This window comes from Parasteatoda tepidariorum, chromosome 4 (assembly GCF_982258835.1).
Source record: "Parasteatoda tepidariorum strain Cologne lab strain chromosome 4, Ptep-v5.0, whole genome shotgun sequence".
Lineage (NCBI taxonomy): Eukaryota > Metazoa > Arthropoda > Arachnida > Araneae > Theridiidae > Parasteatoda > Parasteatoda tepidariorum.
Genome location: NC_141758.1, coordinates 24415717 through 24440554, shown reverse-complemented (window position 1 = coordinate 24440554; position 24838 = coordinate 24415717). Strand labels below are relative to the sequence as shown.

At 31.7% G+C, this 24838-nt stretch overlaps 1 protein-coding gene across 2 annotated transcripts in view; it reads left to right on the top strand.

Moving 5' to 3' along the window:
* Positions 1-24838, top strand: part of LOC107442449 (WD repeat-containing protein 62) — a 143945-nt gene that overhangs the window by 114798 nt on the left and 4309 nt on the right. The window contains exons 22-30 of one of the 2 annotated variants that reach the window (XM_087160799.1): positions 7776-7969; positions 10921-11012; positions 12172-12415; positions 13782-13812; positions 14021-14086; positions 15617-15719; positions 16615-16707; positions 19911-20666; positions 23070-23146. In XM_087160799.1, coding sequence (XP_087016925.1) covers positions 7776-7969; positions 10921-11012; positions 12172-12415; positions 13782-13812; positions 14021-14086; positions 15617-15719; positions 16615-16707; positions 19911-20666; positions 23070-23146 — 1656 coding nt within the window. The remainder of the gene's footprint in view (positions 1-7775; positions 7970-10920; positions 11013-12171; positions 12416-13781; positions 13813-14020; positions 14087-15616; positions 15720-16614; positions 16708-19910; positions 20667-23069; positions 23147-24838) is intronic. The other variant, XM_087160800.1, reaches the window with a different exon arrangement.

Sequence of the window (24838 nt, the reverse complement as noted above, 5' to 3'; positions counted from 1 at the left end):
ATCCATGACTACCAAGGTTTTTTAACAGTAATAGCGCACGTCTACGACTGTTCCTCGTATTATTTATTTTAAGAAATTTTTTCAAACATTACATATCGAGAACTCGAATTATCAGATGAAATACAACTTAGTTGCATTCATCTCATGGTTGCTCTTTAAACGAGTAGGCGTAATTATTCTCTAAGTTTTACCGTTTAATTCGCTAGCAATTTATTACAAAATATGTAGAAAGCAGAGCAATTTATAGTTAAGAATTAATGAAACGGTATAACTACTTAATTCAGTGATGGGGAAGCTACGGCCCGCGGGCCAAGTCCGGCCCGCGGAAAGGTTTAATCCGGCCCGTTTAAAAGTGCCGTCGTGAGAATGTTTGAACGCGTTCTTACTTCGTAATGTGACGACCCGCATAAAAACTACCTGCGGCGATATTCAAAACACAATAGTATTCTGGACAAATCCATCCGACCTAAACAGATGACTCATCTTCGCTCGAAACTTTCAGACACTCTCGTATTTTCGATTCATTGTTCTGTTTTCTCGAAAGAACCGGAAAAATCCAATTTCCGAACAATCCTTGCAGGTAGGTATAAATACAAGCGAGGCCGCGCGAAGATCAGTTAGTTAGCGACTTAGTCAGTCATCTGCAACGACCCGCTGTGACTCGAGTAATTGTTTGTGTAATCCCCGAAACTCCCACTGCCTCAATAGTCCGTGGGCCGAAGACTCAAAAGCAGTTCTAAACTGATTTTCGTTCCTACACTCGAGTTGCAATTTTAATCTTCCAAAATAGAACTCAATCTTGCCTGGGAAATATAAATTCACGAAGTTCTCCAAAATATAATAGGCCATTAATTGACAGTTATCAAAATATTGAAGAACTATTTTAATTTCATGAATACAGAATTTTGCCCATGAATATCCAAAGAGGAGGGTACTGTGACGTCACTTGAAAATGAATTGACCAATCACAACCAAAAAGCTTCGCGATTAGCGTCTGCTCTAGTTCTTGTTTCCTTTGCTTCTAACTGCTTTACAATTTTCGTATAAACGTTATAAAAGTTTAATAAAATTATAATTTCATTAAACTTTACTCACGCAAGATTCATTAAACCCACGCAAGAGCATTAGTTAGCAGTAAGCTTTCGTCAATTGCGTTTCTGTGTGTTGTTCTCCGTAGTAGATAACGTCTAAAATGGATGTTAAAAAAAAGAAAAGTGGATTCAGAATGTCGACTTTTTAAAGAAGAATGGACGTGGAAATATTTCTTTACTTTATTTAAAGAAAAACCTGTGTGCTTACTTTGCAATATAACTGTTGCAGTTTTAAAAGAATATAACATTCAACGCCATTTCAAGAGCAAACATGAAAACCACTCCTACTCATCGTTAACCCTTTCGCGCCGACTGTCACAAATACGTGACAGCAAAAAACCGTATCAATCAGGGTAAGAAGATAAAACTGGTAATCAAAGTATTTCTTTAGCAGTTTATTTGTGGGCGGAGTTATAATTTTTTTGATTTATTTAATTCACCATTACTTTGTTCAAAATAAAACTATTTAGTTATACTTTGAATTATCATTGATTGTATATATGATAAAACTAACAATAATTAAAATAAAAGCAAAGTAAGTCTGTAAAATTAGTAACGACTACATTTAAGTTACCGTTTTTTATTTAATTGCAACTTGATTCTGATTTTGTACGAATGCTTTTCTGAATCACCCGTCCCCAAGGGGTTAAGTGAAGAGGTGAAAAAAATTAAATCGAAAGATTTAATAAAAAATTTATCAAGTCAACAACAATTATTTCAGAGAGCTAATCATTCTCAAAGATGCGCTACGAAAGCCAGTTATGTGTTGGCTTATAATATTGCTAAATCTAATAAAGCATTTTCAGATGGTGAATTTATAAAGCAGTGCATGATAGATGTGTGCGATATTATGTGCCCTGAAAAGAAAAATGATTTTCAGTCACTGTCTCTCTCAAGAAGAACAATCACCGAGAGAATTGAAAATATTGATAAAAATCTAATTTCACAACTGACTACAAAAACTCAAAAATTTATTTTTTATTCAATTACCATGGATGAAAGTACAGATATCAGCGATACTGCACAGTTACTCATATTTGTAAGAGGAATCAACGCCCACTTTGAAATTACAGAAGAACTTGCAGGGCTGCAGTCAATGAAAGGAACAACGACTGGTGCCGATATATTTTGTGAATTTGAAAATTGCATCGATAAACTTCGTTTACCTATTGATAAGTTATGTAATGTAACTACAGATGGTGCTCCTAATATGGTTGGAATCAATCAAGGATTTGTTGGGAAATTTAATTCTAAGTATCTGGAAAATGATGTTTTTTGCATTGTCTTATACATCAGGATGCTCTCTGTAAATCGACTTTAGATACTGACCATATACTTAATATTGTTGTAAAACTAGTAAATATGATTCGTTGCAGAGGATTATTACATCGCCAGTTTCAACAGTTTTTGGAGTCCGTACATGCTGAGCATTCCGATATCCTGTATTATTCAAAAGTTCGTTGGTTAAGTGCTGGAAAAGTATTTGAAGGAATTTGGGATTTAAAAGACGATATTGTGAATTTTCTTCTTGATAAAGACATTTATAATCAATTTGACGTCTTAGAAAACGAAACGTGCCTTTCTGATTTCGCTTTTTTCACAGACCTCCTCGTACACATGAATATACTTAATTTCAAATTGCAAGGGAAAAATCAGTTTCTTCACGATATTTGGCAATACCTGAAAAGTTTCAAATTACAGTTGTTATTATTATTTGCTAATCAGATCTCTAAATCTGATTTTTCTCATTTTTCAAGAATACAATCTTTAAAATTCACTATATCAAACAATAAGATTAAAAAATACGAAATTAATTTGAGAAAACTATCTTCAGAATTTGAAAGGAGATTTCAGGACTTTAGAAAAATGGAACCAGAGTTCAGTATTTTTGAGACCCCATTAAATGTTAATTACGAAGAAGTTGATGCAAAATTTCAACTTGAGTTAATAGAACTGAACTGTAATACTCTCCTGAAACAAATTTTTCATACAGTACCATTATTAGAATTTTATAAAAATTTAAGTCCAGATAATTTCCCAAATCTAATTACTCATGCAATGAAGATAATGACAATGTTCGGCTCATCTTATATATGCGAACAAATTTTTTCAACAATGAAGCTTAGGAAAACTTCTTTAAGGAACAGAATTACAGATGAGCACCTTTCATCAGTTTTAAGAATTTCTTCTTCGCAAATGGAACCGGACTATGATGAAATTTTGAAGAAACAGTCTCAATTCCATTTTTCTCATGCACCATCAACCAGTAATGACACCAGAAAATAAAGTGATAATACTTCACATCAAGAACTACACTAAATTCATTTTATATTTTGTGCTTATAATTTTATTACCTTTTGCTTTTTTACTATTAAAATAATAAGTGTATGTAATAATATATGTATATGTTTATAGAACACATAAATTTTTTAACGATTAAGCATTATTCTTTGGCCCGCTACGATTGTCTAGTTATTACAAATGGCCCGTCTTAAAAAAAGTTTCCCCACCGCTGACTTAATTGATCGCCCTACCGTCTTGCGAGGAGATAAACTTTATTGCAACTATTTTTTTTCCCATCACTTGCTATTTTTCAAGCTAGTGAGTATTTAATAAAATCTAGTGTACCCTAAGCATGATTGCATCGGAATTAATTGAATCATATATTGATAATATTTATATTTTTTTAAAAGTGGTAGTTTAAAAACTAATAAATGTGAAAATTATATAAAGGATCGCATTATAGGTAGAGAGTGGAATTCCTATGTTATGAATTGTCGAGGATTGTTATTATTATATGCGCACGCTTTTCCATCAAGACTTAAACATTGGAATTTTTCTAAGGACCATGGGTTATTGATTATCATGGTATTATACCATAGCTAATTTTTACGAACAGTTATTGAGAAAAATTTGTCTCAGCGACATTTACAGTCTCTGGCTATATTATTAGAAGCACTATAAGATTCTATGTAAAATATTAATTATCAGGTGATACTACGTAGCATTATTGTTTTGACGCGGCTGAAACCGGTTTGTACTTGTTTATGTTCGTGTATCAATTAGTTAACATTGTAATGTAATACGTTAAAAAAATAATATATTAATGCGAATAGAAAGTGTAAAAAAAATCTCTTAAAAATCCCGTCACATGTGTGTTTAAATAATAAAGTATTGCATATAAACTCGTGCAAAACGTGTCATTATTAAGACACTACAGTGCCAGAGATGCCAACCTGCTCCGGACAGCAAATATATATTTTAAAGTGGTAGTTTATCAATTGTGATTCTTGGTTTAATAAATTCAATTTAGTAGATTTTTGTCCATCACTATTTCTAAATAATTCGTAGGCTTATATAATTCACCACTTCATTGTACTTAAGTCATTCTGTACCTCTTTAAAAGCAAGCAAAAATAGTCAAATATTGGCAAAATTTACTTTGTAGTTTTTTACCGTTTTTTTAATTATTTTGGCGTGTCCGGAGCAGTTGGCATTTCTGCAGTGCGTCTAATAATTTAATCTAATTATTATAATATACTAATATAATACCTGATATAATAAATATTCTATATTTATATAATATATCGTCTAATTTATATTATATATCGTCTAATTTAACCAATTGGGTATAATATAGCCTACGTCACAGGTTGTGTTGTTCCTACTAAATTTAACCCATGAACGGCATTTTCTGCGAGCCTAACTTCAAGCCACAAATAAACAAACGAAGTGTTCGATCGTTTAAATAGCTGCTCGCCAGATTTTATTGCATTATAAAGAAAAGTTATTGAAACTAAATACAACTAAATGAACAACAACAACTAAAACAAATAAAAACAACTACTAATAACAATAACTAAATAAACAACAACTAAATTCCATTCGTTTAGCATTGCGTCATATGTTGTTCCTACTAAATCGAAGTAGTTGTGTTTTTTTCATATTATACCCAATTGACGCAAGAACGTAAACAAGTACAAAACGGTTTCAGCCGCGTGAAAACAATAAAGCTGTAAAGTATCACCTAATAATTAAGATTTTACATAGAATCATATAGTGCGTCGAATAATATGGCTAAGGACTGCATGTCTTCCATTCTGTATTATGTATTCATCCACGATCAAATTTAAAATTTAATTTAGAAATTTTAAATTTGTTGTTACAAACAAAAATTGTTTTACACTACATTGTATATCAATAATAATTCAAGCATTATTAAATAGGATTTAGTAGATAGGTAGTTTTTTCAAAATGTTTTAGAAACTCGTCGATGCTAACCCAGAAATCCTAGTTCCCAACAACGTTTAAAGTGTAAGCGAAATATCAATTTAGGCAAGCTTCAATTGCCAGCAGTTAACACATCCATACCTGCCAACTTTTACGCATTTGGCGTAAAACTTTATTTCTATATTTAAAGTGGTAGTAAAATGTATACTTTCTATATATTCCTTGCATTTGTAAACTTAATTTATAATATTTTTGATCCATCACTATTTTTAAATAAATTAAGCATATATATAAATATGTAATAGTGTTGTTGAAAATTGCGTAAGCATACCTGCCAACTCTCCCGTATTTAAACGGAGATTTTATTTTCGTATTTAAAGTGGTAGTAAATATATACTATTTTTTCTTTTATAAATTAAATTTTTAAATGATTTTGATCACCACTATTCTTACAAAAATTAAGCTTATATATTAATATGCGTTACTATCATGGATGTCAGCTGATGTTTCTTCAAACACAAGGTATTTTTTTTGCTTACAATTGAAATTTTAATTCCATTTTACTACCACTGGGAAAAATCGTAATGGAAGGGATCAAAAGTTGGCAGGTATGCGTAAGCTTGCTCAAAATACAGCTTAATTTTCTGCCTATAATTGCAATTTATATTCCATTTGACTACCACTGGCGAAAATCATCCTTGAAAGGATTAAAAGTTGGCAGGTATGCACATCTGATTGTAATTCGGTAAAGAGAAAAAACTGGTAGTGAAATCATTTCATTCTTTTTTTTTTAGTTTTAGTAATAAGTAAAATATTCCTGACAATTTATTGACAGTTGTAATATCACATACGTCACACCTGTTTATAGGGCGGATCTAGAGCCCCTGAATTAGACAGGCCAACTTATCATTTATTGTTGGAGCAAAGAGCTAACATAGGCACAGCGAATAAATATTTTCAAGTGGTAGTTTATTAATTGTAATTCTTGGTTTAATAAGTCCGATTTAGTAGATTTAAATCCACCACTATTTCTAAACAATGCGTAGGCTTATATAATTCACCACTTTATAGACATTTTCATACCTGCCAACTTTTACGCATTTGGCGTAAAATTATATTTCTACATTTTAAGTGGTAGTAAAACGTATGCTTTCTATACATTTCTTGCATTAATAAAATTAATTTATAATCTTTTTGATTCACCACTATTTTTTAAAAAATTAATTGTATATATAAATATAAAACACAGTTTTTGCAGTCCGCTTAAGCCTTCTCAAAATACAGCAAATGCTTCTGCCTAAAATTGTAATTGAAATAAAATTTTACTACCAGTGGGGAAAAACATCCTCGAACGACTTAAAAGTTGGCAGGTATGCATTTTAAAAAGCAAGCAATTATTGTCAACTCTTTGCAAAATTTGCTTTGTAGTTATTTACCGTTTTTTAAATTATTTTGGAGTATCCAGTGCAGTTGGCATTTCTGTAATAACATAACTAATATAACTTTAACTTGCGAACTTGTTTGCTCCAATATTGCTTGATAGGTCAGCTCTGATAGTATAGGAGCCTTAGGCGGATCCATTGATACATACATTCATTCATCCACAGACAGCAATTTTGACCTGAACCAGAGAACGATCAATCTCCAATCTAGGTTGGTTGTAGTTGGTCACAATTATTATACAAGCTTTTACTCCTTCTAAAATTTGTTATCTGATCTAAAAAAATGTCAAACAGGAGAGATATGGCAGAGATGCCAACTGCTCCGGATTCAACAAAATATTTTTTAAGACAATAAGGAGCTACAAGCTAAAATTTACAGATTTTCGGTTTATTTTGCCAACTTTTTAAAAGTCTGAACACTGCTTAACTGTAACAAAGTGACATACTTCATAAGATTATGAATTAGTTAGATGTAGTGGTGAATAAAAACCCTGTAAATCGAATTTATTAAACCAAGAATCGTACATTAAAAGACTACCACTCGAAAATATTTATCCGTTGTCCGGAGCAAGTTGGCAGCATTGGATATGGTAGTTAAATGCCCCGCTGTTTGATGAAACCGCGCTCTGGCCGTGCAATAGTCTGACCAGGGAGGAAACTGTATTTTTAGCCCTTACAAGCCCGGCCGAGCATATAAATATTTAAACAGACAAACTGTAAAATACTAATGAGGTGTCACTTAAATTTTTCACCGAATAAGAAAAAAATCGTTTACATTCAATAAGACCTAAATAATATTACATTTAATTATGTAAGTAAGAAATCAGGAAAAAATGTCAATTTGCTTTAAAAAAAATTCTTCTGCAGTATATTACTACTAAAAACTAAGGAGAATCCGTAGTAGTTTTGCCTCTTGAATTTGAGTCTCTGCGAATGCGACCAAAGTAACTCTATAACTAAATTTTGTTTTATTTTTCATACTTGGAGTTGATTATTTTGAAATCTTTTTTTAGATCTCTATTAGTCGGACGAGCGTAATCAAGAGTGCATCTGAAGGCAGAGTCCGGCATCCTACTGATTCGAGCACTGCCAGTAGTAATAAGATGGAAGACGGAGATGCAGAAGATGAGAGATCAGACAGCGGAACGGCAGACACAAGTGAGATTGTTTACTATCCAGAAGGAAACAACTCTGACTTCAAAGACAGGTATTCAATCACTTGAGGATGTGCTTTTGATAAACCATATAATTTCATTGCAGTAATATGCACTTATTTACCCATTTGAGCCTAGAGTCCGTTTTAAAAAACTGTTTCTTTTTCCCTTTTTTTCAAAAAAAAAGAAAGGAAAAAAAATAGTGCGTGGAGTCCCTCCGCGCGGAAGAAGTGAAACTTCGTAATGTGGAAATGAAAATAGGAAGGGGTAGAAATTGATTTTTAGTGAAATCATATTGTTTCTTTAAGACAAACTTTATTAACATTGCTTACAATTCGCAATTGATCGCATCTTTTAATTATCATTTTCGAGTGGAGAAATATCCACTCATTTACAATAACATTTACAATGGAATTATGATAACTAAAGTAAAATACGAAATGCTTGAGTTCTATTTTTTCAATATTCCTTGCAAAAACTGCATCAGTGGTAGTTGTCCCTTTGGATGTTGGACCATTCCTACCATTTATCATTTCCAATCCAAATTTGTCTTTAACCCTTTCGCGCCGACTGTCACAAATACGTGACAGCAAAAACCCGTATCAATCAGGGTAAGAAGATAAAACTGGTAATCAAAGTATTTCTTTAGCAGTTTATTTGTGGGCGGAGTTATAATTGTTTGATTTATTTAATTCACCATTACTTTGTTCAAAATAAAACTATTTAGTTATACTTTGAATTAACATTGATTATATAGATGATTAAACTAACAATAATTAAAATAAAAGCAAAGTAAGTCTGTCAAATTAGTAACGACTACATTTAAGTTACCGTTTTTTATTTAATTGCAACTTGATTCTGATTTTGTACGAATGCTTTTCTGAATCACCCGTCCCCAAGGGGTTAAGGAAGGCTAATAATGTTTCAGGTAACGAGAAATTCACATTAAAATCTCTTGCAAGGATCACAGGCCGCTCACAATAATCAATTTCTTCACCAGTAACGTCTGCCAGAGCTTCTGAACCTGCAGTGGATAGTGGCAATAAAGATGTTTCGTCATCAATAAACAGTTAGTTTGAATAATTGTTTTAAATCGTCTGCTGATTTAATAACTGCAACTCTAGCTGGTTGCTAGGCAACCAAACGACTTTTTCATGTTATTAATGTTTTGTTTTGTTTATCGGTGCGTTAAACGTTTAACGCAACCTTGTTGGAAGTCGCATTAGAAGTTTCACTTCAAAAAAAGTTGTTGTGCAAGTGATTAGTATTTATTTTGTATGAAAAAAGATAATCTTGCTTACCACTATATAAATCTTTATATTTTCCTCTGATGTCGAAACATAGTGCTCATCCAACACCTCCTTTATCTGAAAGCCTCCACACGTTTTCTTATAAGTAGTCCGATCAGACCACCATGAAGGTAAACTAACTTACGAAAGAGCCATTTAATATAATATCTATTAAAAATAAGAAAGTGGTTGCAAATATATGTCTAAAATTTTTTTAAATTTATGAATATAATTGGTTTGTCTTATTTACTTGCCTGCCACCAAAGATTCAACTATGTGTGCTAACTTTCTCTCGATTACTTTTAATATAGATTTTGGTTTCATGCTCACCACTGTTTCTTTTTTTAAATAGTCTGCGCAGACTACTTATAAAAGACAGTGTATAGACTTTCTGATGGCTCGTCACGTATGCCTCACCCATATCATGGGTGATTACAAGAACATCTCATAAATACAATTTCGATATCTGCTAAGCGCCACGAGAGACAGGATCAATCAAAACGCAAAGACATAAAAGTAAACAAACTCAGTCACTGCATTGAAAATTGTATGCATCATTTTACAGCAAAGCCATTCACTGCTAACTTCAACGTCTTATTTAGACAAGAACTTATTGCCTCTACAGCCAATTATAATCCACACACACACAGTCACTTCTTTGTTTCTATTCCTTAGTGCCATCTACAAGCACTAAAGACGACAACACGACACGAGCGACAAGGAGGTTGCTGTCAACAACCTCCTTTTCCAACTGCATACATTAGATGTTTCAATTTAGTTATTGGATATCCACCAAGAGATCGGTTGGTGCTGTCTTCGACCAACGCCTCCTATAACTGAAAGCCTCCACACGGTTTTTTTCAGGTAGTCCGAACAGACCACTAGGAAGGTAAACCAATTAGTGAAAGAACCATTTAACATGAAATCCATTGAAAATTAGAAAGTGGTAGAAAATATATGTCTAAAAATTTTATTAATTTATGAATATATGTATACTTGTCAACCACTACAGATTCAATTCTCAAATATATGTGATAAATTTCTCTCAATTACTTTTAAAATAGAATTTGGGCTCATGCGCACAAGTGGTTCGCTTTTTAAATAATCTGCGCAGACTATAAGAAACCGTGTGGAGGCTTTCTGATGTAGGAGGTGATACTTCGACTGCAGATGCCGATTTTCAGATAAAAATTAGAATAGTGCTTTTTTAAAGCAGAAGTAGTAGCTTTCGCAAGTATCGCAACATGCAGGAGCCGTGGTGGCTTAGGGGATAGAACACTCGCCTACAACTGAGGTGACCCGCGTCCAAATCCCAGCGACGGCTGGTCGATACGAATTCCGTACCCATCTCACACCAACCAGAGTACTAAAGTAAAATATCCTTAGTAGTAGACGGATCATGGGTTAGAATTTCCCTGCAGCCAGGCTAACAGTGGGGAGTGCTCGTGTGCTTTCTCTCCATATAACGCAAATGCGGGTTAGTTCCATCATAAAGTCAAGGCAAAATCTCTCCCAACTCTTGATCCATGAGTTCCTTTGTCTTCTGGATTGGGTTCAAAATTACAAGACTAAGTAGTTGAACATTAGTAGCCGTGACCCAAAAATTGGGTCAACGACAGTTATAAAATAAAATACAATGTTTTTAAAGAGTAATCAAGATAGATCAAAACGTGATAATAAATAATTCTGAAACAATTTTTTCCCTTATCCCACAGCTCCTTCCAAATCAATGCTACTCGTGAAGAAAAGCGCTTTTCTAAATCCAAATCAAATCTTTCAAGATCTTCCTCTTCATATTGCATGGCAGGTATGTACGTTATTTATCATGCTTCTTTATGATAAAAATCTCCTTTCTTACTGTTCCTTCCGAATCTTTAAACATTTATGAATAAAATTAATACTTTTGCTTTCAGTATAAAATAGCGTTGAACATGTTAATTCTTTAAACCACAGCTAAGTAGCAAAATTCTTAATTTGTGGTTATCTTACTTGATTTAAAACTTCATTCGCTTTAAAATTATTAGAATCGGAAATAATAGCCGCCGACATGCTTCAAGCGCTCAATAATAGTCGCCCATTTTCAAAACTTGCCAGACGTGAATGAGGAGGAACAAAAGTTATTTAAACTATAAAACGTTCTGTCGATAACAAAAAATTAAGAAAATTAAGATGAGAAACAATAAATAGAGAAATCACAATAGCCGAGAGGGAAAAAAATTAAGAACAGAACAAGAAAAGCCACAGTAGCCGTGAGATGAATGCAACTTAACCTTGTTTAAGAACATTAATTCCTCACTTACACTACAATGCATCTTAGTAGGGAAAAAAATTTAACCACCAGCTGTGCTAATTTCCACTTTGACGGACATGCTGTATCTCCCACTATAGCTTCGGGTTCGTTCAAAACGACATTAGTGGGGTCGGAATCATACTATTTCGGAAAGTTATTTGGGATATTTTGGTATCCGAAGCTCCTGATGACTTTATATTTACCATTGCAAAGATTAGCCGGAATGCCATATATATGCTCCACTTTCTGCATAGGTTTTTATAAATTGGTAGCCAATTGAATAGTTCACAGTTCGCTTTTTAACGGTTTCACTACGAGATAATTGCTATAAAGTTGCATTTCATATCATACTTTAAATTTTCAATAAGTAGTGGTGAAAACATTACTTAAAAGGAAAAATACTAAACTAAAAATAACTTAAATTTCGTTAGCAAAGGAATTCTTTTTTTGACAAAGTGGAGCAAGTTGGTATCTTTGTATACACATACGTTGGTTATCATCGAATTTATAACCTAGTACGCGCAGTTTAGAGGATATGTTTTAAGAGACAGACCCCTGAAATTGTGACTGATAATTTTTCTGTTTTTTTCCTTGACCAATTCTACGTATCAAAATAATAATTATCCGTCACTTTTAAAAAGCGTGTAGGGTTAAATATCTTTTTTTCTTGCTTCAGATAAAGTGGATACGGGAAGCGATGATGATTCAGGAACTCCTGGAGATGCGGAACCTTCATTTCCCAATACTTTCAATATGAGTACGGAAAACCTTGATAAACTCGGATTGAGAGAAAGATTCATGCTTGACAATTATGAGAACATGGACAAATCTCAGAGCGAAGACGCTGGTAGTCATCGTAGCCGATACAGTTTATCCTCAAAGTATCACACCACATCAGGACCAGTCAACAGAGATGTGAAGTAAGTACTGGATTATTTTATATACCCAAATGAAATGAATGACCCGAATGAAATGATGTGGAGGAGGGCCGTCTCAGTAGTACTGGGATCCGGCCTGCTCGAAGTTTAAAAAGAACCATCGTATTCTGCAAGTGATTCAAACATTCGTACACGTATCTTTGCTCAAAAATTTTTAAATAATTTCCAAGTTATTGTTAAACCAACAATTTAAGTCGAAGTTTTGATTACTTTTAAATGATATTCATGTACGATTTCCCTTTAAAATTAGAATAAGAAAACTAATAACGATGCCAACGAAAATTTCCTGCATCTATATCAATATAATGCTAATATATATATATATATATATATATATATATATATATATATATATATATCATACAAATAAAAGAGTTAAGGTACATTTTTTTACTTTACTTTTTTCCAGATTAAAAAAATAGTAATTTCATCCACTAGAACTAGATTCTTCAACTATGTATAACTATGTATGGAACAATGCTTCTACTATGTGCCCTAAATATTCCCGAATTAGCTTCAATCCATACATAATAAAAGAGTTTAGTAAGGTGTTTTTTTATTACTTTACCTAATACTCAGTTAGAAAAGGGTACTTTCATCCACTAGATTTTTCATCTATGTATGGAACAATACTTCTGTTTACCCTAATTATTATCATATTAGTTTTGATCTATACGTAACAAAAGAGCTTACTAAGGTTTTTTTTAAACTTTATTTTAACGGATTAAAAAATGTATCATTTATCCACTAGATTCTTCATCAATGTATGGAACAATGCTTGTATGTGTACTAAATATTATCATATTAAAGTTGATTCATAAAAAAATAGCTTAGTTAGGTATTTTTTTTACTCTTATACCTAGATTGAAAAATGTATCTTCATTGTCTAGATTATTCAACTATACATGGAACAATGCTTCTACTATATGCCCTAAATGTTTTCTTATTATAAGTGTTGATCCATGCATAATTTAAAAGCTTTGTAAACAAATGTACTTTTTTTTACTCTGAATCTATAATAAAATTTTAAAAAAAGTATCTTCTCCCACAAAACTTTTTAATTATTATTGCTCTTTTTGAGTAAAAATTAACTTCAGATTTTTTTTCTCCGCAAAATGAGTAAATTGTATTAAACGTAAAATTATATAGTATATATTCTTTTAAATTGTTACTTTTTAAATTTATTTTATGTTTAAAGAAAACTTTTTCATATCAGTTCAAACCTCAGATTTTTAATTAAGTTAGTTGTTTAAGTTTTTTCTGATTATCTACTTAATATATTTAATTATCTATGCAAAGTTATATATTAATTAAAATTATGTGTCGAGTAATGCGGAACTTTTTATAGGTCTAATACTCTAGGAAGAAGAACAAATGTGGTATGTATTTTTTTTTAATTTTTAAAATTATTTGTATTTGGAAGCAAAGAAAAAAAATTGCATCATTTTATAATGTTATCCGTATTATTTGTACTTTTTTTCTTTTCCTATTCATGTAATCATTTGTATAATATTACGTAGTTTAGATTCAAAATTAACCGACAATTCTAATGTTTCAAAATTAAAATACAAAAAATATTTTTCCTAGATGTCTTCTAAAAAGAGAGAAGAACTTACAAGAGCTTTAAATGATGCCAGAAAAAAACTTGAAACTGTAAGTCTGTTCATCTAAAATTATTAGCTGAAATTATTGTAACTATAACAATTTCATCTCATAACATTTTGAAATATTTAACAAATGATTACAGTTTACATTAAACTACAAACAAGTCGAAATTCATATTTTTTACTGTATTTTTTCTTGTCGATTGAATTTTTTCTTAAAATTACTACCTTATAACTTTTTTTATGTTGTCAATTTAGGTAAAAACGCATGCCTCAATAATTACTTTTAACATAAGTATTGGTTGCCATATTTCTCGCTGTAGCGTGATTCCACATGTATAAGATATTTTTTTCTTTGCAGGCAAAAAAAATGATGGGATGATTTTTGATCTCCTTATTTAAACCATCTAAAAGATTTTTAGAGACCAGAACATTGTTGTAAACAATCCAATTTTCGTTCTCGGGGACTATGCTTCCCAATTCCAAAGGGGATGATGCGTCTCCAAAACGAATAACTCACTTGACGTTTGAGAAACAAATCACAGGCGTCAACGCGTTGGCACAAATTTTTTTCCGAAATTACATGAGGAACCCATATGTCGAGCTTTGACATTAAGTCTTAGGCATTTATAATGATCATAAGCCTTATGTTTTTATAATGATCATAAGTCTTAGGCTTTTATAATGATCATAAGCCTTATGTTTTTATAATGATCATAAGTCTTAGGCTTTTATAATGATCATAAATCTTATTTATTTATAATGATCATAAGTCTTAGGCTTTTATTATGATCATAAGTCTTACGCTTTTATAATGATCATAAGTCTTAGACTTTTATAATAACCATAAGTCTTAGACTTTTATAATGATCATAAGTCTTAGGCTTTTATAATGATCATAAGTCTTAGGCTTTTATAATGATCATAAGTCTTAGGCTTTTATAATGAGCCACGTTGACTGAGGGGATAGAGCTTTCGTCTCTCAATGCTTAAGCCGGGTACGAATCCTAGCAATGGCCGGTTTTTCCCGAATTTCGCACAGACCACGGTGCTGACGTAAACGTTTTTGATACGACTCGACATTCGTACTACTGATTTGTTTATGAAAATTCAAATTTCAGAAAATCCTTATTTCATATTCATACCTGCCAACTTTTAATCCTTCCTAAGATGATTTTCCCCAGTGGTAGTAAAACGTAATTTAAATTACAATTTTAGGCAGAAATATACGATGTATTTTGGAAAATCTTATGCGGACTACTACAACAGTATTACACATTATTATAAATGCTTAAGTTTTTTTTAAATAGTTGTGGTCAAGCAGATTATAAATTAAGTTTATAAATGCAAGTAATGTATAGAAAGCTTACATTTTACTACCACTTTAAATAAAGAAATAACATTTTACGTCAAATGCGTAAAAGTTGGCAGGTATGCACATTGTTTTTTAACAGTGCTAAAAATAAAAGAAATTTTTTTTTGAATAAATTTAGTGTAAAGTATTCCATTAAAAATTGTATTGTCATTCATTACTCTTCAATTATTTATTAAATAATTTTTATCTCCAAAAAAAATATAGCTTGGTTTCAAAGGCGGTTTGAGTTCGAGCAAGAGTGTTGGCGACTTAAGCAATGCTGGAGATCCAGTTGACATCTTTGAAAAGCCAAGAATTCAAGCACAGAGTAAGAATTAAAAAAATTTTTAAATAATTAAATTTTGCATTAACTTTTTGAAAAGTACTCGAACATGAATGTTTCACAGACTGAATGCTAAAAGTCAATTATTTCACTGACAGTCCCATTCAATTAAAATTTAAAAAGTGGTAGTCAATTTATGTTTAATGACAGCAAAATATGAATGCATTAGCTTTCACTAAAGTTTAAAATCAACGATAGTAGCAGTTTCAAAAATAAATATAATCACTTAAATTATCGACATCTGGTAATATCGGTTTTTATTGAAATTGTTCCCAGTTGAGTACAAAATGAAAATTTATGTTTCTTTAAAAATAGTCAATTATAATGATCATGTAGACTATTCAACATCCTGGGCCTACTTTCTAGGTTTAAACTGACCATTACTTTCTAACATTCAAATTGAGTTGTGGTGACTCAAGGGACAGGTCGCTCACCTCGAAATAAGGGGAGCCAGATTCGAATTCCAGCGATAGCTGGTTGGTACGAATTCTACTCCCAGCTCGAACTGATCACATTATTGTTGACGTAAAATATCCTCAGTGGTAGACTGATCATGGGTCAGAATTCTCTTGCCGGTGGGCTAAACATGATAAATTTTCGTGGTTTTCCTTTACGTGTAATGTAAATGTGGATTAGTTCACTCAAAAGGACCTCCACGAAGGTTAATTTCTCCCAGTGCTTGATCCAGCAGTTTCCTTGTCTTCTATGTTAGGCTCAAAATTAAAACACTACGGAATTGAACACTGATAGTTGTAAACTCAGAATTGGATTGTCTGTTTAACGCCGATTATGAAACAAATTAAAATAATATCGAAATTGAAAAAAAAATCAAAAAGATGCAGTTTATCAAAAAGCATTACCGTTATTTTTTCTTTTGCAGGTAACTTAGTAGACATGAGAAGAAGTACGTCATTTGGTGATATTAGATCTGGTGGCCTACCTAGGCGGCGCCTACCATACACTCCACAGCCCGGTAACACAAAATTTGATTTTTGACTTCAATGCCGTTTTTTAGAATTATGTATATGAAAGGGTTTCAGGCGATATAATGATAAGCCACATTTTCAATCGTTTAAATCGTTTGTAAGCATACAAAGGAATTGAGCAATTCAAAGTCATATATCCCCCAAAGATCATACACCAAACTGTTATATAGTACTATTTCTAGATATAGAAGCTAAAAGTTTTAGAATTTCCTCATATAAGAGTACAATACAGAGCAAAATCTTTTTGCTGACATGAAAAAAGTAATGATTATATTAAATAAGTTACTCAATGAAATCAACCAACTTAATTAGTTTGACCGAATGATTTTAGAGTAAACTGGTCATCTCTTTCTCAGACTATTGATTTTTTTCAGTAAATATTAGTAAGCTTAACACCACCCTGGAAAAACTTAGAAACTGGCAGTGAAGTTTATATTAAAGTATTTGATAACTTGCCATTTTACTTTTTCAGGATTATATTGAGATATTTTACGGCAGAAATCTCTGAATTTAATTTAAATTAAATCTCTGAATTAGACCAATTATATTGATTTTCCTAGGATATTGGTAAAGCTAAATAAAAGACCGCACATTGTGCACACCTTTTGGGATTCATCAGAGATGCATCAAGCAAAAATAATTTTAAAAAAACGGTAAATAACTACAAACAAAAATTTGCAAATATTTGACTAATTTTGTTAACTTTTTAACACTAGGTTTACGGGACACGTCATTTTGACGGATTTCGACTTTTGTAAGGAAAATTATAAAACCCGTTTGAATTTTTATTTTATCTCTTGTAATGACTTTTAACCATTGATCGAAGTAAATATATATTATTTACCTCAAAAGCGTTGAAATATTGAAATTCTCTATGTGGTATACCTATTTCTTCGGATATGCGTCAATTTGACGCGATCATAATTTAAACAAAAGTTTAAGTAAACAAGCAATTATCACATCAATAATAAATAGGAGTGTACCGTACAATACTTCGATTCGTTATCTCAAATAAAACAAGCGATAAACAACTGTTGCAGATAAGCAATAATAGAAAGAGCAAACGCAGAGTGTCAATTGATGTCAGAGTGTCAGATTTTGAAGGTTTCAGTTGCTTAGTTCGAGTATTGAAAAATAAAATACTAGAATATTTCATAAATATATATCTCATATCTTCATTTTTTTTTCTTATAGTATACATATACATTGGTTTCTAAGTGCAGCGATGCCAACTGCTCCGGAGACGCGAAAATAATTAATAAAATGGTAGATAACAACAAAGTAAATTTTGCATATGAAGTGGTGAATTATATACGCCTACGAATTATTTAGAAATAGTGGTGGATAAAAATCTACTAAATTGAATTTATTAAATTAAGAATCACAATTCTTTCATACGTCAAATTGACGTGTGTCCGTAGAGACAGGTATATAAGAAACGTCCGTAAACATAGCTTTAAAAAGGTTTAACATGACTTAAATTTGCTGGGTATCTTTTTTTTATCTCGGCTTTTGGTGTGAAGCGCCACTGACCGATTTGTCTGCACTAGTATGAGTAAAAAGTCATCGCTTTAATTTAATAAAGTGGTGAATATATAAACTTACGAATTGTTTAGAAATAGTGGTGAATAAAAATCTAATAAATTGAATTTATTAAACCAAGAATCAGAATTAATAAGCTACCACTAGAAATTTTTTATTCGCTGTCCGGAGCAAGTTGGCATCTCTGGATTCATTGTAAAAATGTAAATTAAGGGCTCTGTTTGCAGAACACACTGCATAATGAAATAAATATTCTGAACTTGTTGTATTGGGATTGAGCTGGGGTCCAATGAATGTGAATTAGTTTGTAAATAGATATAATATTATGTAACACGAAATTAGATTTTGACCCAAAATTGTGCACTTTGAAACTAAATTCCAATTTCTAGCTAATTTTCCTTTGCAAATTTTTAAGTTTTCTAGTTTTTACATATTATAAACATTAAACCATAGTTGCAGTTGACATACAAATGATTTTTAATTAATTGTTAAAAACAGATAGCAAAGATTTAGGTCAGTGTTAGAGTTAAAATGTATTTTTGCCTTTACTTAACTTAAATTTCAGTTTTTAAATGCCAGACAGAAACTTTACATCCAAATATGTTTCGTAAAATCGTCAGATTATTTTCTAACTGTTACGAATACTATATGTTCTCAACCTTTCTGTTAGTTTTTTAAACGAAGGACATTTTAATGTTTATGGTGAGTATTTAATTAAGGGAAAGCTTTAAAAAAGTGAATTCCTTAGAACTAAGTATAGTTTCATTATTGATTAAAAAAAGGAAGATACACTGTAGCGTATAAGAATGTTTACCTAAATGAACGACGATCAGGAAAATTAATTGAAAAAAATGAAGGAAAGTAGAAATAAACAATGCTTTGCGTTCTATTTAGGAAACTGATATTTTATTCTCCTCAAGTTTCAAAATTAAGTACGCATTCCTTGAACAGATAGCGCTGCTTTATGAAAAAGCTCTACAACAATATTTTCCTCGGCAAGTCATCCATTCAAACTGAAATATTTGAAAGAGCGTCTGTTAATTTTGTCCTCAGATTGCAAAACTTCTTTGCTACATATGGTGGTTATTTTAAAAGCATTGTTTTATGATTTTTTCATTTAGTAGCTCCTTCGGTACATGTTCTTCATTGTTACTAAATCAGAAACTTGGTTTAACAAAATTCCTAGCTTACTAAACAGACAGCAGCAAACCATACATTTCGACCGTACATATCTCTTTCAGTTTTTTATGACTATTATTATTAGATTAATTTCTATAGAATTTATTTCTTATTTGGAGAATTGATGATTTTATACTTTTAGTTTTTCTTTACAAGGAATTTCATAATTACGGTAAATAGGAAAATGATTGTAAAGAAACTACCGAACCTAGCATACGAAACAGACAGCAGCAAACCATACATTTCTACCATATTTATCTCTCTCTCTCTCTCTGTTTTAATTGTTATTATAATATTGATTTTTATAATTACCGGCCTTATTTCAGAGAACCGTTAATTTATACTTCTAGTTTTTCTTTACAAAAAATTTCAAAACTATGTTAATTTAGTTATATTTGCTGTCTGAGTTTAGTTATGTTTGCTGACATAAATTTAGCACATTTAAACTTCATTATTTTCTCTTTTACAGGAGGCCAAAGTGCTCCATTATGGGAGCAAGCCAAAACAATTCGATTCGAAGATGAATCACCCCCTACCGATTCAACGCCAAAACCTAAAACTTCACTATCCACTTCAAATCTTAAATTAAGTGCCAGTTCAACGAACATAAACTCGCCAAATTTAACTTCCCCTCCACAAAGAACTCAACCCGCTGGAATCCTCTCCACGCGGGACATACCACCAGAGTCCAGCCAAATGTTGCCATTAAATAAATCAATGTCTAGTTTAAATCTGAGTATGATGTCTTCGGGCCGGGAAAAAACAACCGGCACCAGAAGGTTGTCATTAGTTGGAATGAACAGACGTTCGAACTATTCAGATTCATCATCATCCGAAGCTTCGCCAACAGACACTAAATCAAACACTTTGGTGCCACGTGGTATTGTAGCTAGGCGAATGAAAGCCTTCTGTGCTGAACAGACTGGACGATCGCAAATTGTTGACAGTGCCAGGAAACAAAAATCCAAAGGGGAAAGAGAGCCATCTAAATCAAAAAGTGAATGGGATCTGCGAAAACTTAACGATGAGCCACTGTCACCAAAATATAGTGATCATAATCAAGACATTATATCATCGCCAACCATAAAGAAAACTCCATTGAAATTTGGAAAAGAACAAAATAAGCCTGACTATGATCAACTAGAAGTTAGCCCAAACGACCTGCCTGTAAAAGATGGAAACCCATCTGTTGCCAGCAACTATTTAGATCTCAACTCAACACCACGTAAGTTAATTAGTTGTTAATCTTAAGGTAATTATTAAAGTGAAACCTCCAGGAAATACCACCTCTGTGTAGCAACGAGCTCGATTTACGACCACTTTTTGGGAGGCATGGAATTTTTTCCATAGACTTTATGTTGAAGAAAACCTTTAGGAGAAACCAACAGAACTTTTCCCAGCCACCGGACAAACATCTGCATTAAATGCGAAAAAAGTCAAATAAGAAAACACGAAAAAATATCAAAACAAAAAATTTAACCAAACAAATAGGTAGATTAAATTGCATTCAACATATTTGCTTGAGGCTCTTATTTTAGAGAACTCTTTTTGATGATACAACCTCACGTTACAGTCAGAATGCACTAAAGACGGTGCTATCAATGATTTACTTTTAGAGTTGAAAGTCAAATTAGAAAAAAAAAATATTTTATAAAAAACAAACATCTCAAACAAACCACTTCTCATCTTTTAAAGCAAACTAACTTTTATGATATGAAATTAAATACAAACTTAAAACACATAATTGTTTATTTATTTAAAACAGCTTTATCATTCATAATTGGTAAATTTGTTTTTACACATATAATTATGTAAGTTGGAATCATTTTTATTGAAGCTGAATTTTATTCATCGATATGCTAACAGAAGTGACATTTCCGCACTGAGAAAATGGCACTGACTAAAATTAAAATCCTTTACGAAACATTATGTACCTTCGATGTCAATTTTTAACTCAATGGAGGTAACCTCTGAGAACAACCATTGGAACGGAGAGTGGTCACTTCCGAAAGGTTTCACTGTATAATATAATCCAATGTTTAAAATCTATACACAATCAAAAATCAATAATACTATCCTTTATACATTAAATAATTAAAATCTGTGTGGTGTGACTCTGTTGCTTTAGTAATATAACTGTCGAACTTGAGTGTCTACTTCCATCATATAGGAAATTATTACACTTTCTGATCAAAAGCATATATTTCGTCAAACGGTACTATGGTAATATAATTTTTGCCTCTAACCAATACCTCCTGGAAAAAACAAGGCCTGCATGCAGATCAATTTAGTAGTCAGATGTAACGAGCATAAACTGATAAACAGGGAAAATATATGAAAGATGTCATATCATCCGGACTACTAAACTGCGCCGTGAGGGCAAAATACAAAATAAGTCACTACGTTCAGACTACTAAAGAATCGGATTACTAAAGGATTATGGTCGGGTTACCAAAGGATCAGAATACTAAAGGATTGTGGTAACCGACCCAGAGGCTTTCTTTCTTCTAATAATTGTAACTCTAACCCGAAAGTGAATTAATTCCAATTCGACAAGTGTAAGCACTCTGAGCTCAGTCATCACCTCCTACATTTGAAAGCCTCCACACGGATTAATATATAAGTAGTCTACGCAGACTATTTATAGAGTAAACCGGTTGTGCGCATGAACCCAAATTCTATTTTGAAAGTCCTAGTCCTAGTGTTTTGATTTTATTGGGCACCTGGGCAGCGAAGCTGCCCCTATCCCATTCATCTGGAATTCTAACACTGTTTTGGTTAAGCATTGAGGTAAGCATGCAGTGGAGTTGCTTTTATGAATGTTTCAAGCACTTTGCTTGAATAACTAAAAAGGAATAAAAAAATAAAATGAGTAGCTTGCTCTAAACTGTGTTTGTTTGATTTTGCAGTTGTTCAGAATTGTATCAGCATGAGGAAACGTTATTTTCAGAAAGGTTGATGAAATTCTTTGTTTTGATATGAGGCGTCGGAGGTGAAATGTGCAGCTGTTGGTTTGTAGGTTTTATCTTTGATATAATTTTCAAATTTAAGGATTTCATTAAAATTTGCTGTTTTACATTCTATGGCTTTATCGAAAAAATCTGCATTTAGCTTGAATATATGCTGTGATAGACTTGGTATTTTGAGGTCTGCATGTATATTGGTATTCCGGATTTACCATCTTGCACAGGTTATTTTTCTAAGGATCTTGTTTTGGAATTGGTGTAATTTCTTTAGTAGATGTTGAGGTAACGTTGTCCAAGATTTAAAAAGTAACTGAGAAGACTTTATCATACATATTTGAGAATTGAATCTGTAGTGGTAGACAAATAAATAAGACAAACCAATCATATTAATAAATTAATCAAAATTTTAGACATATATTTGCTACCACTTTCTTATTTTTACAAGATTTTGTATTAAAGGGCTCTTTTGTAAATTGGTTTACCTTCATAGTGGTCTAATAGGGCTTCCTATAAGAAACCATGTTTATATATATATATATATATATATATATATATATATATATATATATATATATATATATATATATATATATATATATATATATATAAATGGTTAAAGTAATAACTATCTAGTTTTTAATGTTCCCTTTTTATGTTTTTAGTGACAAAAGAACTTTGTGAAAAAGTATCAGATGATTTGAAAAAAGTAACATCGTTCGCTGTACAGCTATTTCAGAGGGTAAGTAAATATTATAAATCAGTAATTTTAACACTTTTGCTGCTGATTCTAGTGAGAGGACGAGTTTCTACTTTAGTGACACTGTCACTCGCAAGTGTGATTTATTATAATATGTCGAATGAAATGTTTAATCATGTACTGCACAAAATTACTCAAAATGACTGCATTGTGTAAGAATAACTAATGTATAAAGAAATTTGTTCAATTAATTTTTAATATTTTTATATTATTTGCAGTTATATAACAAGTTATTAGTAAATATTGACAGTAAAAAAAATTACTTTTCACTTTGAAAAAAAATTTATACATTATTATTTGTATTTTTTTGCAAATGAAAAAGCAGTTAAAAAGCAGTCAAAATTACTTAATTGGGCAGTCAAGTGTTAAATTTGAGTGTTCAACATAGAGTAAGAAAGTAGTCAGAATTCGACTTGACAGTGAATCCCTTTTGTTGATAATATCGCCATTCATTTTGCTTGTAGCGATTAGAGAAAAATCAAAACTCGCTTTATCATCAGGCGCAAAGCTGCTGTATACCGATTTGAACGCTTTAGCTCAGGGGTTTCCAACTTATATGAGGCCGGGGGGCACTATTAAAAACACCAGTCAAATGGCGGGCTGCAAGTTAGCCAAAATTTTACGTAGGACTCTTTTATGTTTGAGGGAACATTAAATATTACTGTCAGACTTTTATCAGGTTGTTCAAAACAAAAGTATTGAATTACAAATAATAATAAATATTTTCTTGAATACAAAACCTGAGAAATAAATTTTTTTGCACCGTTTTTATGTTAAATTTCACAGAAACGAAGAATTGAGTTGTGTTTTTTTAACGAAAGAAAGGTATTTTAAACCCATGTAGACTTTTTACGAAAATTCTCAGCAAAAAAATGGCAACTAATGTATTTTAGTTCCGCGGGTCACAAAAAAAGGCTTCGTTGGCCGCTAGTTGGTAACCACTGCTTCAGCTATTTGAAAAAATCGGTAAGATTTTGTTTGCTCTCTAATCTCACACACACACACGAGAGGGAGTTAATTAAAACGTAGTAAGAATTTATAAATGTATATTAATTTTAACTTATTGTGATTTGTTGGTCATTCGCAGAAGCTAAAGAGAAAAAAATAGAAGATGTCTGATTGAAGCAGATGATCAAAACAGGATCATAAACAAAACAAAAATGTTATTTCGTTGCACACTAAGTGCAAAACAAACAAAATATTGTTATCCAAATGACATTTCAAGTAAAATAATACATTTTGTATAATATTTAAAAGAATGAAAGGACAAGTCGTGGAAAATTAATTCCCCACAAATTGCCCAATCAAAAGCAGTATTTAATCAACGCTTTTCGGAGTACTGGCGCGTTATTGAAAAATGACTCTGAAAAAAATAAAGCTAATTCAGCCACGTTACGATATATCATGTACATATTTGAATAATTTGACTGTAGATTTAAGGCCAACAAGTTCGTTGGAAATTAAAGTAAATCTTATTACGCATATGCATAGCTGCCAACTCTTTCGGTTTTCCCGGAGGATTTTAATTTTGTATTTAAAGTGGTACCGAAACTCATGTCATGCTATTAAAATTTTTGAATTATAATTATAATTATAAATGAGTTTGACCGCCACTACATATAAATAATTACAACAAATATATAAAAGCATACTAATCTCTACAACAGCGATTTT